At 40.2% G+C, this 17012-nt stretch overlaps 1 protein-coding gene across 3 annotated transcripts; it reads left to right on the forward strand.

The window, feature by feature from the left end:
• The first annotated feature begins 7124 nt into the window (after positions 1-7124).
• On the forward strand, positions 7125-14440 carry VIP (vasoactive intestinal peptide). Of its 3 annotated transcripts, XM_026044415.1 has the most exons (7): positions 7125-7291; positions 7527-7648; positions 9221-9361; positions 9780-9884; positions 11479-11598; positions 12301-12415; positions 13682-14440. In XM_026044415.1, exons 2-7 carry the CDS (start codon positions 7536-7538, stop codon positions 13688-13690), a joined length of 603 nt encoding a protein of 200 aa, XP_025900200.1. In that variant the 5' UTR covers positions 7125-7291; positions 7527-7535; the 3' UTR covers positions 13691-14440. The 3 variants fall into 3 exon arrangements, with proteins under 3 accessions (XP_025900200.1, XP_025900202.1, XP_025900201.1); XM_026044416.1 differs by lacking the exons at positions 7125-7291; positions 7527-7648 and adding an exon at positions 7856-7996; XM_026044417.1 differs by lacking the exons at positions 7125-7291; positions 9780-9884 and having other exon boundaries at positions 7533-7648.
• The last annotated feature ends 2572 nt before the right edge of the window (positions 14441-17012 follow it).

Below are 17012 nucleotides of genomic sequence, written 5' to 3' on the forward strand. Positions count from 1 at the left end.
CCTTCCCTTCCCTTCCCTTCCCTTCCCTTCCCTTTCCCTTTCCCTTTCCCTTTCCCTTTCCCTTTCCCTTTCCCTTTCCCTTTCCCTTTCCCTTTCCCTTTCCCTTTCCTCTATCTTTGACATACCTGCCAAGGAGAAAATGTCCTCTAGGTATGACCAATAAATCTAAGTTTGAGTAACAGAGTTTCTCACTTGTGACATTTCCTTGAGCAATGACAGAATGAAGGAAGCCATTTCCAAAGATGAGCAGATGAACTGGACAACACATTAGAAGACATGGTTATTGAGAAGTTCACTGGAATTCTTGACATACTCTGAAGGATATTGGAATCAATGCTAAAATATTTCATTTCACAGAAAATGTCTCAAGTGAGAAAACAAATTGTCTGTGACTTGGTGAGATGGACTTGTACTTAAAGCTCATATGAAGCAGCTGTGTCCTACCATAAAATTAAAATTAAAAAATCTCCAGTCACATGCTGCAAGAGGGTTACAGCAGAAATACAGAAGGCATAGCTGTTGATGTAACTGTGTCATTGACCTAAAGTTCCAAGGAGCAAAATTCTCGTTCTCTTTACTACAATTTGAAGATTATTGAATTTCAAGAAATCAGGGGTCAAAGCTTAGCTTCAACTCATTGCTAACCAGTAGTTAGAAACAATTCAATATTATCCTTCCATAGAAATGAAAAAATTTGGTTTTAATCTTTGTGACAGTCTTTATCATCTCCCCAAAACCTTTAGAATCCATATTACTGGATCTATTTCTGTGTGGTTGATAAAGTGGAATATACTGACTGTGGTGCTATGTTCACTAGAACATTCCTAATGTTTTAAGTAAGATAAAAAGGATAACGAGCCATTGATGTATTGGTGATGAAGCCAATTAAATGAGAAGTAGGAGTTTATTTTTTTCCCCAGTGACCTGTGGAGCTATGGAGTTCATAAACTTTGTTGGAACTGTATCCTTCTTGTCCACAAACAGGACAAAAAATATTGACTTGGAAATAATATTGAAGAGCAAGTCCAATTTATTAAAGCAGGTAAACTAATAGGTTGATAATTTCTTCTCAATGTCTTCCTTCATGGAAACTAAATATGAATATAGACTTTTTCAGACATAACAACGTACATTAGGCTCAGAATAGTCTTCAAAGTCAGCACATTACACTATGCCCTTTATACATGGACAATTTTAGAAAGCTTCTGTCAGCTCTTTTTCCATGGAGACAATAGTGGTAATTGCTTTAGACTGGAGCATTTTTAGTTCATTTCTTACTTGGCTTTTAAATTGTTGCTTTTTTCAGATCAGCATACAAAAAACTTGTGATGCTTAGGTCAGTTGAAGGGATAAAGTTATCCTGGCATAATTAGCATCTTTAAGATATGTCTTCCAACCAGATGATGCAGATTTTTCTATACCCTGAAGTGATATGTCTTGCAAGTTCCCAGGCAGTGTGTTAGTTACAATATTAATTAGGAAATACAAAAAGAAGTTGTCCACGTGTACAGTCTAGGACCAGGCTTCTGTACTATACACAGGAAATATATGCAAAATCAAGTAATTTGCTCAGTCTTTTCATCACAGATGTTATAGTATGTATCACATTCAAAACTTCAATCATACAATTAAGAAATGTGTAAATGAACCAAATTTCCTCATCTTTTATTTATTCATTTATTTACAGAAGTCAGGAAGGCACAAGGGACTTTGAACAGCTCAGCTGCCTCAACAAGGAGCATCATTAGTTTCTCAAATTGCCCAGACTTTGGATGAACTTACAGCCACACTCCATCAGGTAAGCAGCAACAGTGAATCACGCTGACATAAGGTGCCTTAGGCATTTTTGCTCCCAGGCTTGCTCCACTGAGATGGGCTTTACATTTAGCAGGTACTCTAAAGCGATTCTGGAAGAATTTCTATTTTGTACAGTTAAGTCTTGACCTCTGCAGAGGTAATTTTAAATTTTCTGAGAATAGGAATGTGCTGGGTCAGCTTCAGGAGGAGACAACACATGCTGGTTTCGTGTATCATTTTGTTCCTTTGTTAAACATTGAAGATTACAAAAATGATAGGAATAGGACATATTGTGGATAGCATGTTAAAAACCAAACATCCAACACAACTAAACCACAAACGACTCTGCCTTCCTGACAAACTTTTTATTACCACTCTTGTTTTCCAGGTTTGAGATGAATGACATCATATAAGTTGGTTAGACTGAAGGTGATTGCTTTGAAAGAAAAGCAGTATTAAACCCATTGTGAAAGCATGGATAGTCTTGGATCTTAACAGTGCAAAAGATGTGTGTCTGGTATTATGAGAGGATAATGACAAAAACATTACATCCTCATCAAAAAAATACGAATGAATTTGGATTGAGATTTCTAGGACAGCCACATACCATGAACTAGTCAAACATGGAAGAGAAGTTCAAGCAGATGCCCATCTGTATAAATACCTAGAAAACCAAATAACTGTCTCAAACAGGTTTGGGTATTTGTGAGAAGCTGAGGCAGGACTTTGGAGTAAGGAGCAGAGGATAAGAAACCGCAGAAATAAATTACCAGCAGCAACAGTTTTCCTAGATTGCATGATAGACAAGGAAAAGGGACACGTAGGAATACCACCAGATTCAGCAGTTGTCCTGCTCACAAAAGTACTCACTGGGAAGTTTTAATCAAGTATCATCAATATGGAAATGGCAAAGGAGTTTGTGTTAATGATATGCATACTAATGCAAGAGATGGAAGCACAGCTGGGAGCTAAGGGCATAACCCAAATGCTGCAGCCCTAACTGTTAACCCACACAGTGACACTGGCAAAGTTGTCATCTAGAACAGGAGAGATTTGTATAATAGTGTTGTACATAGCAGACAGACTTGTTATTATAGTTTACTTATTGTAGCAGTTTAATCCAGTAAGAAACTGTTGTGAGGAGCCACTCTTGTGACTTAAGGATGGGGCTCAGGATGGCAGAGAGAGGAAACGAGGGCTCCCCTCTTCCAGCTCCGTGACTCCCTTGTGTCCTGGTAACAGAGGAGACAAGTGCTGCTCCCCTGGACGCTTCTGCTGCAGGAGGGAAGTCAAAGTCACGAGCATTCAGTTACAAGGTATTTGCCTGTGTTTTTTTCTGGTTGCTATCACATCTCTTGAGTCCACAGAACTGACTCAAGCTAAAGCTAAACTGACTCATGATAGAAAGAGGACTGTGCATTTGAAATAAAACATACATATAATGAAAGAATAAATCAATGTCTTTCTCCTTATTTCTCTTGGGATGCATGCAGAGAGAGTTGGAATAGCTGAGACAAGTTTCTCTAAGTGACTCCATCCATTTTTTCCTAACCAGGTAGTATTGGAGAATATAAATGTTTGTGGGAAAGTGGGACCAAGTGAGGCAACAGGAGGATGAGAGGATAAAATGGAGTGTTAACCATGGCTCTGAAGGATTAGAGAAGTGCAGATAGGCTCATGACGTTTTATTGATTTTTTTATTTTATCTTATTGTACAGTTTCTTGACATTTCTTCTGTTGTATCTTTTCTGGAAGTCAGGAAAGCTCTTCTGTTAGCAGCTGAATAGTAGTGCTCCATCAATCTACTCTATAAGCTCTAAAAATCATGGATCAATGTAATATGGCCGTGGGATCAAAAGCAGAGTTTCTGAATTCATCTAGAAGAACATGAGTTGTGATGCACAAGGGAGATTCTGCCAATCCAGTGACTCGTGATAGACAGCCCATGAGTCAGTAGATGTTTGCAAGCCCTAAAACAACAGTCTTTTACTTCTTCCTTTTTAACGAAAAAAGAGTATAGTTAATGGTTGATATAATTTCTGTTTTTAAAATACGATTACATGACAGAACTGGTAAATGCTAAACATAGCCCCAGTGGAACTAAGTATATTTCCCCCTTTCATCCTTTCAAAGGATTTATCTCAAATAGTGTTTTTGTTTGTGAATTTCAGTAGTTTTATATGCCAAAAATAATAATCATATTTAATAAACCTGAAAACTCACAAATCTCTTTTCCCAGAACAATGTCGCTATTTCATGTCATACTGGATTTGTACATATATCACACAAATTTTCATGAAAATGGTGAGATAAGCTTTCAGACAAGCTTCTGCTGTTCACTCTTGTCAAATGAGGTTTCTACCATTCCCAAATATTGCCCATTTTATGATTATAAATCTGTTTTATTGAGTCAAAAGATAAAGGAAATAAGGTAATGGTCAAAAGTAGCCAAAAGATGTTTGATAACGTAGACTAAAGATAATAATGTCAGTAAATGACATTGCATTTTATGCAACAGGATTCCTGCAACAGTCTATGAAAAATACTCGCCTTCCCCAAAGTTGCCTGTTCTCCTGGAGAAGCTCCCAAGCCCAAATGACACTTCTTAGAAATGGTTGAGCTTCTGTCACTGGAAGACGGGAGGAGTTACAATCCTAAAACTATCACATCTTAGAGGGCTCACTCAGCACTCCTACAGTAAGGGGCTTTACCTCAAGATATCTCTTTATAAATTTTTTTTTCTTTTATCAAGACATATCCAAATGACATGGAATTGCTGTGGAGATTCACCAAAAAAGTCTGTAAAAGAGTAGAATTTGGATTACCAGCCCCAACATTTCTCAGTCATCCTCAAAGGGCCTTCCTTAGTGAAAGCCCACTTGAGAAATGGGAGTAAGGACTAAGGAGAAAGGTGGAGGCAGCATCTCCTTTTCAGCTTGTGTTGACTTGCCTCAAGAGCAGGAGAGGGTGGTAGCAGTGCAGACTTGATGGGATATGAAGTCAATTGTTAGCACAATTGGAAAAGCTTGGAAGACTTCAGTCATCCCAAAGCTATAGCAGAGATTTCACGTATAGGAGAATTCACTTGACCTTTCTATGATGTTCACTATCTGAGGAATAGAGAAAAGAAGGCATTGCAAGAATAAAAACAGTAACGATAGCTTCGGTCATTAAAGGGACCATGGAGAGTTCTTTCAGGAGCTTTGCCACCTCTAGGGATGTTCTGGTGGACCACCTTATCCCTCCCTAACACCGCGCTACTTCCTTGTCCAAATAACATTTACCAGGAACGGTAAATAGATGGTGATGGTATGATCAAGGAAAACAAAGGTGCCGGTAAAACATTGCTGTTGGCAGCGCAGTGCGATTCCTCACCGCGCTGCAGCTGCCTGTACAGCACATCGGCAGCGACTGACAGGGCCCCGGGCGCCCGCGCACCCCCTGCTCCCTCCCGGCGAGCAGAGCCTGCGCCTCGGCACCGCTTCCCCGGCACAGCCAGGGCACGGGAAGGGATCTTCCCTCCTCTCTCTGGTCCCTGGTTCCTGCAAGCTGCATGCCGGTGTTCCCGCAAGGGGTGTCCCAGTGTTTCCGTCCCGGAGGGCAGCCCCACCTGCAGCATCCCCAGCGGCGACGGGGGCGGCCGCGCTGCGGGGGAGACCCCTCCGGTGCGTGGGACCCTTCACTAGCCCTGTCTGCCACGGCAGGGAAGGCAGCTGCGGGCTTTGCGGCTCCAGAGCGACCCATCTTGCGCAGCACTGAAACACGCTGCCCACGAGGCAGGTTTCCCGGCTCCCTTCTCCTTTCAAGTACTTCGTTTAAGTCCATCTAACTTCACCGGCTCCCGCATGCAGCACAGCGCCTGTAAACCCGTGCTGCCTTATTTCTGAGGAAAGACTGTTAAGAAGTGTGGGGAATACGGTGCTATTGATGCTCATTTTGCCATACCAGAGCAGAACTGACCTCTAGTTATGTAGTAACGAGGGGAAAATTTCCTGAAATTAGACTACCGCAGGAACTCTGGTTTTAGTCACAGTTGTCATCTGAGAAACAAATTTCCAGGCATTTTTAAATCTAATTCACTTACTTTTCATGTAACTGGATTAGAAAATGTGATTAAGCATCACAGAATCTTTGCCGTTGTGCCTGCCTAACCTTTGGTGAAACATGAAACCGAAACAGGGAAACTTATTAGAAGTAAAAGGAAATGGTAAAATCCTTTGCCTGGATTTGGTACAGTGGTTACCTACTAAGTAGAAGACTAGAGGGGAAAAGGTATTATGACCTTCGTAGATGAAACTGCTTCTTGCTGAGATTTGTTGGGTGTTTCAGGGCTTGGTCAGACCCAGGTGCTTGCAGCAGCATCCCTACCCGGCAACACAGTCCACAAGTGCCACTTGTTCCCTGGTGTCTCTCCTTTTGTGCCCACAAAACTCTCTGAGGCAGGAAAAACAAACGAGCAAACAAACAAACAAAACCCCTCCAAGGCGAAAGTCCAAGGCTTGAAAACAAATGATCCTCTCTTGCTGTGGTGCTGATTCCAATCCTGAGGTCTGGGCTTGAGAGAAATGTGCAAATATGGATGTGCTAAACCCCTCCGCACACACTGCCCTCCAGGGCAATTTTACAAAATTTAACAGGATTCTCATCATCCTCCAAACCTAAAGGAGCTGCAGCCCTCATCCCTGGGCTACCAGCACAGCCTTCAACACCGTGTGGTTGGGCTGTTACTTGCACTTAGTGTTTCAGCCGCTTGGACGGGGAGGTAGGATGTGGGGCTGTTTTGTGTCCCAGGAACATTTTAAATGACAAAGCCCAGGCTCGTAAACACCAGACCACCATCCGAAAGTCTAACTAGTCCATCGAGGATTGTCAGACCCGGGAGGGGGGTTTCGTGGAGGGTCGGGCCGGGCTGGTGCGGGGAAGAGCGGGGCGCACAGAGGCCCCGGTGATCCCCATCGGGCCGCCCCACAGCGGGGTCCCGGGCCGGGAGCAGCGGGAGCAGTGGGAGCAGCGCCCCTCGGCCCGGCTGCTCCCCTTGCGCCTCGCGGGGCAGAGCCCGCGCAGCCCTGCTCCGCAAAACCCACGCGTTAATAGAAGCCAAATAATTGAAGGGGGGGGGGGGGGGGGGGGGGGGGGGGGGGGGGGGGGGGGGGGGGGAGCAGGGTGCGCGGCTGCTCATGAATTAAATATAAGTTTCTGACTGTCCTGAACAAAGCGACCATCCCCTCGGGGATGGGTGACGTCTCTCCAGTAACGTGATTGCTTCTTCGGAAGCAGAAACGTGTAAACGCTATAAAACGCGGCGGCGCGACGGGCAGCTCAGAGCGTGCGGCGGGACGGAGCTCTCCTCACCCTCCTCATCCTCATCCTCATCCTCCGTGCTCGTCCTCCGCCGCGGCCGCCCCGCGCAGCGCCGCAGGGCGCAGCTCCCCCGCCGCACCGCACCGCACCGCGCAGCGCCCCGCACCAGTCCCTCCGACGGACTCGCCGCTCCGTGAGTAACTTTGCGCCCGCGGGGAAGCGCCGCGGCTGCCCGCGCCTCAGCCGCTGCCCGCCGCAAAAGGCGCCGCAGCCGTCGGGGCGCGGCGGCGCTGGGAACACGGTTATTTTAACAATACGTTTGGAAGTAAAAAGTAATAACTGCCGCTGAGGATTTATCCCTCGGGGGCGCGCGCGGGGCCGGCGCGGCCGCTCGCGGCTCGGGGCGCTCACGGCTCTTCCCTCCGCAGGTGGCGGCCATGGAGCACCGCGGCGCGTCCCCGCTCCTGCTGGCCCTCGCGCTCCTCAGCGCCCTCTGCGGGCGCGCCCGCGCGCTGCCCCCGCGCGCCGCCGCCTTCCCCGCCGCGCCGCGGTAAGCGCCGCTCTCACCCCGCGCGGCTGCCCGGGACCGGTGCCAACCGGTACCAACCGGTACCAGCTGAGGCTGTGGCGTAGCCGGAGCCCGGCCACCCCGTGCCCAAAGCGCCCCCGATAGCGAGGGGTGCCCTCCACCTCGGTGTGCGACCTGCCGGGGCGCCTTGCCCGGGGAGGCTGGGGAGGCTCCTCATCTGGGGATGCTCAGGACACAGTCCCGGGACACATGCGGGAGGTGACCCTGCTGGAGCACGCGGCTGGGCTAGGGGATCTCCAGAGGTCCCTTCCAACCTCCACCACTCCAGCATGAAGGATATATGTTAAAATGTGCTCCCGGGCACGACGGGTATCTGCCAAAGCAGCCTTGGCATTTCCTACGGGGAGTCCCCTTTACCTCAGCGGTTCAGCGCACACATCTATATGGGCAAAATCACACGAATTGAGAACTCCCGAGTTGGGCATGAGGAGGAGGGATTTGTGTGCATTGATGTGTAGTTTTGAAGTGACAGAACTGTTTTATACCTTGAGTTGTTTGATTTTTTTATTATGCCTATACATAAATCAGGTGGCATAAAGAGTTCTACATTTAGCTTGGAGGAACATGAAGTGTAGAAATAATAAAGGAATGCAGCATATTGCTTTATTTTCAAAATATGCCAGTTAAACTGGTTTAATTTACGCTGCAAATAACACCCAAACAAAATCTAGCTTTAGAGTGTGCTTTTTGCATACCTTCTTTTACCATCTTGTTTACTACTGAGATAGGAAGTTACTGTTTTCCACAGAATACAAAAGCCACTAGAAGAAACATCTGATGCCAAACCACTGCTATACAGCCCTACTGTCCTTGATAAAATACTGCATTCACTATTGCAGGAGATACTTCACATTCTTGCAAACTTGGCAGTTTCTAGGGGTGTATTAAACCAATTTGTATAAAGCAATTGTTGTGAAACATGTGGAGAGGTTAATTATGAGCACCTATTAACGTGCAACTAGCAAATTAATTTAAACAAATGAGAATAAGAATCAGTAGAGATATCTACCTGCATTTCGTATTTTGTTTGGAGTTTTAGAGTGCATGTTTATTTTCCTATAAAGAGGCCAAACAACCATTTCATATGCTTTTTCAATGCACTTTAGGTCTTAATTAGAAGGTAAGTTCTGAGACGCTGTTTTCACTTTGCATGGAAGGACACACAATTTTGTGTAACATTTATATGAAATATGATTGTTATGAAAAGCTTAACAGTTGTCACTAAAGTTATAATTGCCACAAATGATGCACTGGTTATTGGAGTTAATCATCTGTGTTGATAATACATTTCTAGAACATATTCATTGAGAGAAAGAAGTCCTGCCAGTTGCTGTATCATATTACAAAATATGGATTATATTTGAGACCAATTTTTGTAGAAAAAGTTTATTTAGACTAGTTCAGCATTTCATACAGACTAAAAAAGTTTGTAGGTGTCTATTTTGACACAAACCTGAGTTTAAGTTGAAGTGCAACAGGTGGTGCTGAATATACTCAGCTAACTGTATTTTCCCTGGTTTACTTCTCCAACAGATTGGTAAACAGACTGCCGTTTGATGGAGCCAGTGAACCTGAGCGCGCCCGTGGGTCACTAAAGTCTGAATCAGACACTTTCCAGAACACACTACCTGAAAATGAGAAATTCTATCTTGATCTGTCCAAAATTATCGATAGGTGAGTTTTTTTTTTTATCATAAGAACAAATGGTGCTGAATTATTTGAACTATGCCAAGGGGGAAAAATGCTTTTGCAACACTTCGCCACATCTTAAACCCTTAGAGATGTAGGAAAGGAAGAACAGATTATAGAGAAAACATGCGGTTTGTGGTTGAATATTGATATTGATAGCAGTAGAGATGTCCACAGAGAAGTTGATTATATGTCCATTCTGGAATGTTGAGCTCATTCACTTCCTAATATATCCCTAAAAAAATATATTGTGAAAATCTGGAAGTTGTTTTATGAAATTATGATTTTGATTTTTTTTGTGTACAAAAGATCATTTAAGGAATGCAGTATGTTTTAAAAATTAAAATTATCAAGATGATATCGCCCAGGTTGCATTGTAGAGTTTGTTTATTGTCCATTTCAGAAATGCAAGGCATGCTGATGGACTTTTCACCAGCCTCTACAGCCATCTTTTGGCTAGACTTGCTCTGAAGAGATATCTGCAGTCGGTTAATAGAAAACGAGTTAGGTGAGGTCGTACTTACATTAGGTAGACTCTTTTCCTAGCCAGTTTCATTGGCAATTTTTTTTACCATTTTATACCCAATTTCTCATTTTGCAATTTGGAAATAATGACAGGGAAACTGATATAATGGGGGAGTTGAATTGAAAATCCTATATAACAGCTAAGTGGCATTTGTTATTAGATGAATATATTGTTCTTTATTTCTGTACAGCTGTGAAGAATAGAGCAACAGATAGTGCCCATAACACTGATAATTTTTGCAATATTGCCAGTATTTATTATCTGGCCAATTGGCTATGTTTTTATGTAATAGTTTAGTTAAATTGTACATTCTGCTGTAGCTAGCTGTGCTAGCTTGGTAGATGAATGGCAAAGTTAAATACAAGATGACTGATTGTTCAGTTCTTATATTAAAGCAAGGGCACACTGAATGAAATTAACACACAGTTGATTTACAGTGACAACAAAAAAGAGTTTTATTCTACTTTAGAACATATTGCCAGAGCACACTGGGAATCTGCGTTACAGAAAGATTCAAAAGATGAGAGATATTCATACTCCAGGGTCCAGATGCAACTTCAGGCCCCATAAACTAATGACTACAGGATGCTGACAAGAATTACTGTGTACTTCCCTTGTTTTTATATCCCTAAGCAGCAGCTAATGCACACTCTTGGGAACAGACTAATAGGATATGTTGCTCTAACCCAGTATGACAGTTCTTGTGAATGCCTGCTTCATATACTCAAAAGCTGAATGAAAATTAGGTCCTCCAGTTTTACCCATTTATCTGAAGGCTGTCTTTGTCTCTAAACATTTCTAAGCATTTATATCAATGCTGCCTTTGTTCTAGAACATATAGGACCAGTTTCTCATATGCTGTAAATTAATTTAGATCATTAAAGCAGAACACACTAGCTGAAGGTTCCCAAGACCATGCATGGGCAAATATGATTCTAAACCTGGATTTCAGAAGATGTGCTTAGTTTTCTGATGCTTCCTTAAAACAAATATTTGCATCTAAAATTTTGATGGTGCACTCTTAAATTTTTTCAGAAGCTTGCTCAGTCTTCACTAAGTATGATGGGAACAATGACTAGGGCCTTAAAGCATGATCTTTGGGGGTACACCTTGGTATTGTACTAAAATATATTTCAACAAATAGAAGACATCAGGTTAGAATCAATTTATTAAAAAGAGTAACATAGGCTTTGAGAACACATAGGAGGAAATCATAAAATCCACATTCAAATGATTAATTACGCAAAATTCCTATGACACAAACTCTGGGATTCTTTCAGTAAGATTTGTGTGGTTATGGCAAAGTTGTTCAGGTTTGTTCAGAGGACTGAATGCAGATTCTTTGGTTCTGATGTTTGTTATGTATGCTAATAATGCAGTGGCAGCAAAGTCACTTCTTTTCAAGAGAAGAAAGGGAATTCCAAAGTCATAATTGGAAATGAAAACTGTAATGAAAATTTGATTTTATTTAGATAGTCAACACTGTAGAGTTCATTTCAATCATTTTAATACTATTTTTTTTAAAAAAATATTGTTTATGTTGGTTTATTTATATTTAATTGTTGTGTATTACTAGATCCCAGGACAGTCCTGTCAAACGTCACTCTGATGCTGTCTTCACTGACAACTACAGTCGCTTCCGAAAGCAAATGGCTGTGAAGAAATACTTAAACTCAGTTTTAACTGGAAAAAGAAGGTATTGCAAGAAAGCAAATGCATATATTTTCCTTACTTGTATGGTATCAAGACATGAAAGATTTATACTTACATGCTTATACAGAGAGGACAAGCAAACGACGAAGAACATTAATGACTTTATAACGTAGTTTATAACACAGTTTTAAAATACAGGCAGGATTTGCTTCCAGACTAGAACAGACATCACAATCAGATTAGAGTGAAAGAACAAAGAGAAGACTTAGCATCTGGAAATGTTAAAAAAGCTTTTAACATTCTTAAAATACTTTTATTTATAGCAAGCCTCTTAAGGAAGAATCCACAGAGCTATGGAACATAACCAATGTTTTATAATGAAAACACTAGTGTTTTTGAACTATTTGCCTAAAGGTATATTTTGAATAAATAGTTAAACATTTAGAAGTCCCAGAAAGAACAGGGACTAATCCACTGTGACCTAATCACATGTCTATCTTAATTGGTATAGCTGAAAAATGCCAGTATGTGTTATTGAAAGGCATCTATTCTGTTGCAAACTCACTCACCGAAACTACTGCTTTTTTGTTTTAAAATGTAATGTCTTGATAGGTGTTTCATGTGTTTTACATTACTGCTGTATGAATGTAATGAAAGATGAAATTGCTACATTTAGAACGAGGCATTGTTTGCTTATCTACTTTTTCTTCTGAGGGCAGTAAAATTTGTTTCTGATCCACAATAGCCAGGAAGAGCTAAACCCTGAAAAACCTCAAGATGAAGCAGAACTCCTTGGACCTTCTTTTTCAGAAAACTATGATGATATTTCTGTAGATGAGCTGCTGAGCCACCTCCCACTGGTACGTCCAGGTCTACTTTATTGTTGCTCTCTTTTAGTTAACTTTCCCCATTCGATGAGATTAATCATACATGAAAAGTGGTTTCTCAGAGAAAGCAGGAACACAGTGTTTCTGTAGGGATTGTATCTGAATATAATAATAATTTTAATAAGAATATTTAACTGATCCCCTGGTTGCTGTTACTGAAAATTCCTAATTAAATGGAACTGTTAATAATGCACTCAACACACTTGGGTGTTTCAAATTGTGTTTACTGCAGCATAAAATCCAAATTGACTCATTTTTAATTATAAAAATTATTATTTATTCAGACAACTGTCCTTCTACTTCACAAGATTTAAAGGGGGATAAAATTGAAAAGGTAATAGAGAAGTGAATCGAATCTGATATTCTTGAAAGTGTGTTATAAAATTGTTGGTAAGGTATTTTTGATATTTAGCTGTGTCTGAATTACAAATATGAAAGAAAAGTACACTCTTGAAGATAATATTTGGAAGAAAGCAACCCCAAATACTTCCCCATGTGTTTGATTCCTTTGGGAAGGAATCCCAAAAAGAAAATACTTTTTCTTTCCATAAATGTTGTAGTTTCTCTAAAAATCCAAAAGATTAGAACAATATAAACTACTTATACTTGAAGGAACGAAACAATTTCTGACTGATGGAATTCAGCAAAGAAATATTCTTTCTAGGCAGATTATTCCCAAAATACTTGCTTTTGGATTTTACATCTTCTAAAACATCTGGCATTCACTAAATGAGATGGAATTCTGACCAAGTAGGTCACTGGTCTGTTTCTGGAAATATTTTTATTCCTTTTTTTTCTGATGGACTGTATTGATGATCCCTGTTTTCCTGTAAGTGAATCTTTTCCTCAGCATCGCTAGCTATTGGTATCACAAAAGACAAATTGTTAATGCAGCCTGCATTGAGGCACCTGAATTTGGGTATCCATTTCCATCAATGGAATGGTTGCATTGATTGTGGACTATTCTGCACATTGGGCCAATGGGCAGTAACCTGCTTAATCCTTCAGTCCTTTCTGATCCTGCGAGCATTGGCTGCACATTAAGCAAGTATTGGCTTCATGTGCATCACACATCAAGCTCCTGTTTGGGAACTGCTTATATTTGCCAGCCCCCTGTATGGCAACGGATTTGGGCAAGCCTTGATTCTTCCCTACATCTTCTCTGTGTTTATACATTGGCTGTTGCAACCACTTATGAAAATGAGTGTTCTAAAAACATATTTCTCCTTTGCTTTTCAGGACCTCTGAAGGACACCTGGTAAAGTCTATGACAAGAACAAGTTATTTTTGATTTCCACATAGTATTTCAAAGAGCTGACTTTAGTCATCAAACCAGAACAAATGTGTTTGTGAAGTGAAAGTTGTGATATATTGTTTCTTATGTAATAAAAGTTGATATTTACATTGTAAATATTACTCTTGAGTTCTCTACTGAAAGCTGTACGTACAGATGCCAGTTTAACTCATGAGGAGTCTGTGAGTCCCATATGCTGTAAATCTTCAATAAATCTGAAAATGAGTATGCAGCTGAAGAACTCCTTACTAATTAATTGGCTCGTTTTGGATACAGTACTACTTCAGATAAACTTGTTTGATCAGACGGATAAATTTTCAGATTACTTCATAAAAGTGTAAAAGTGTGAGAGATTGTGTTAAATGCATACAAATTACATTAAAAAGCTAGTTCTCTGAAGGTTGCTCCCAAGCAAGAGTATGCTTTTCCAGCAGCTAACCAGAGAATGAGAGGAAATGAAAAAACATTACAAAATATTTGACCTTTGACAGAGTCTTTCCCGTCTCTTTCATATTTTTAGTATATCACAATATAAAAAACTATTAAAACCATCAAAATGTATCCTTTACTTTCAGTGATATTTTGGATGCTCTGGACCTGCCAAAGCACGCACGGAAGAATGCTCTCCCTTGATTTGTTTGATGTCTAAAGTCATTGGTTATTCTACATTTGATTGTCTGTAGCTTTGATGATGAAACTATTCCTTATATATAAAATAGATCTGAAGACACTTTACTATTTTTTCAGAATGAATGTAACTTACAAAATATGCAGACAATAAATCATTTTATTATCACTGCAAGCTATTACTGGTTTGAGTCAATTTATAATTACTTGGAACAGTATGGGTCTCTCGTTAAGTGCTATGTATTAGCAGAGAAAAAATATTCTTCTTGGACTGATACATTCTATATATATTCTTTTGTTATATTGAAAAGAAAAAGCAAGTAAGTCTCTTAAAATAATCCTTGTTACTTTGGCTTTGTATCACTGTATCATATGAAACTGGAAATATGCAGCTGATTCACTCCTGTTTTGAATCAGAATTTTTTATTTTATTAGAATTGAAATTTTAACTGGTTGGATCCCTTAGTGAAGAAATATTTATTGTTATAAGGACTCAAAGTTCCAATACAGTAAGGAAAGCATGATGTTGCATATACTACTTATGAAACACATCTTCATGTGTGATACCAACTATAACTCTCCCGTCTTTTCCTCCCACCATGAAAAAAAATAGAAGTAAAAAGACTTATAAAGCTAACCTAGAAATTTCAATTTGGAATTTCAAATATGGTTATGGATCATATATAGAGCCATAGTCATGATAAAATTCATTTATTGACAGGCACATACTGGACTTTTCACATAAAAATTCACTGTTCCTATATAGAAGGAAGCTTTAATCATCATAAAATCTGAGATTTATGGGAGCTAGTTTTTGTAAATATGTGCTCTTCCAACCAACAGATATTATCAGTATTGGCAGCTGCATGTCAGATGAAAACCAGTTTGTACAGATGCTTTTATTGATATAGCAATTGGTATTGACAAAATTTCTTTCAGCATAGAGCAATGAATGGTTCACAAAAGGTAGTAGCATAGTTTTAGAGACTTCCTTCAAAAACTCGTCTTCGAATGGTGTTCCATTCTTAACTCTTTGTGAAATTTGAGCAGAAGTTACTTCAGGCAATACCTGAGACATAAGAATAGGCTGATGCAGTAGTGCTTAACTTGAAAATTTTGTTAGCATAGTTTGATCTTTGTTAGATTTGCTTTGATAATTAATCTTTAAAAACTAAAATATATAAAAAAAATCAGAAACAAAACTTCTATGGTCTTCATAAAACATTTTTTTAAAGGTGCATAAGGCTTATTTTAAAGTAACAAAATAGGAGCAGTGGACATTTTGACCGCTTAAATTGTTATTCTAGATCTTTAGCTTTAAAGTGCAACGTTAGAGCTTCAGCTCACTTTTTCCCTTTCTTATTTTTTTTTTCCACTTGACAATAAGGCAAGTAATGATCAATCTTGTCTTTTATGTTTGATGTTTATTCCCTCCAATTTTTTGTTTCTCACAGAAAACTACAGAACATAAAATGTGTTCTGCTAGAGTGGAGGATGGAATTACCTAATAAGAATAAAAGGAAAAGAATGAACTCAGATGAATCAGGTGGTCAGTCAGTGTAGGTGAGGTGAGAAGCAAAGATAGCACTGCTAGGATGGACACTATGAACTAGAAGGCAGAGGGGTTAGTTGCTACGTTAAAATCCATACAAATACAACCATAAATATAGATTTGCAATGCCACTTTTTTTTTTTTTTTTTTTTGGTTTGATTTGGTTTGGTTTTGACTTTTTTGTTTTTTTTTTTCATTTGTTTAGGTCACAACTGTTTTGGGTTACAAGTGTCCCTGTTGCATGAGGCATCTTTTGGACACACTAAATTGCATAGAGATTCATCCTGATCTCAGTGCGGATGACGCTACTGCAGAGGCAATTGCTTCATGAAGCAGACCAGCGTAGCTCATAATCTGTTTTTATGTGAATTCCTCTGTAAAATGAAGATGTTATTCAATGGCTGTATCTTTTGATCACTGTAGATATCAGAGCGGTGAACAAGAGTTAGCCATGTTTTTGAGATGCAGCAGGAAAAGGATGTCAATCAGTACATATTGGTGCTGCAGTAAGGTGCATCAGTCTAGTATCTGCCAGCCTTGCTTATGGAGATGAGCACTGCATGGAACCAACTGGCACAACCAGCTTGGCAAAGCTCCTTCTCCTGCTCACAGAGAGCTCTTGGTTTCCCAGTGGAGATTTTTGATCTGGCTTGTGCCTTGCACAGACACTGACCTTTCCCCTTGGACACACCTGGCAGAACATGAGGCCTTCTTTAGGATGTTCTGGCTCGGGAAATTGCAATGTTCTCAGCTTTACTCAGTTCTGCTTGAAACATATTCAGCTAGTTTGTTTACCAGTTTAAAAGTTGTATTAGGAGTAGGAAACTAAGCACCAGTCTTTCACACCAGCTTTTAAAAAGTGTGAAGAATAATTTGATGTGTCTTCTACATTTGCAGCAGCCAAACGGTGAAGTTTGGAAGTTTTACTTCATTTTCACATACAGCTATATGCTAGCCCCTCACCAGGAAGAGACCAAAGCTCAGCTCTCCTTTATCTCCTTTATGAGCATAAATATTTTCATTAGCTTAATTGACCAGAATATTTAAGTAAAAATACGATTCTGATTGTTCAATGTTTAAAGAATGGTGTAATTCCT

Source organism: Nothoprocta perdicaria, unplaced genomic scaffold (assembly GCF_003342845.1).
Source record: "Nothoprocta perdicaria isolate Ctin4 unplaced genomic scaffold, notPer1 scaffold_36, whole genome shotgun sequence".
Classification (NCBI taxonomy): Eukaryota; Metazoa; Chordata; class Aves; order Tinamiformes; family Tinamidae; genus Nothoprocta; species Nothoprocta perdicaria.

Excerpts from the sequence above, each read along its gene's own strand:
- VIP (XM_026044415.1), top strand. The coding sequence starts at position 7,536 with ATGGAGCACCGCGGCGCGTCCCCGCTCCTGCTGGCCCTCGCGCTCCTC. Across the intron at positions 9,885-11,478 it reads GTTAATAGAAAACGAGTTAG|ATCCCAGGACAGTCCTGTCA; the intron begins GTGAGGTCGTAC and ends GTGTATTACTAG. Across the intron at positions 11,599-12,300 it reads GTTTTAACTGGAAAAAGAAG|CCAGGAAGAGCTAAACCCTG; the intron begins GTATTGCAAGAA and ends GATCCACAATAG.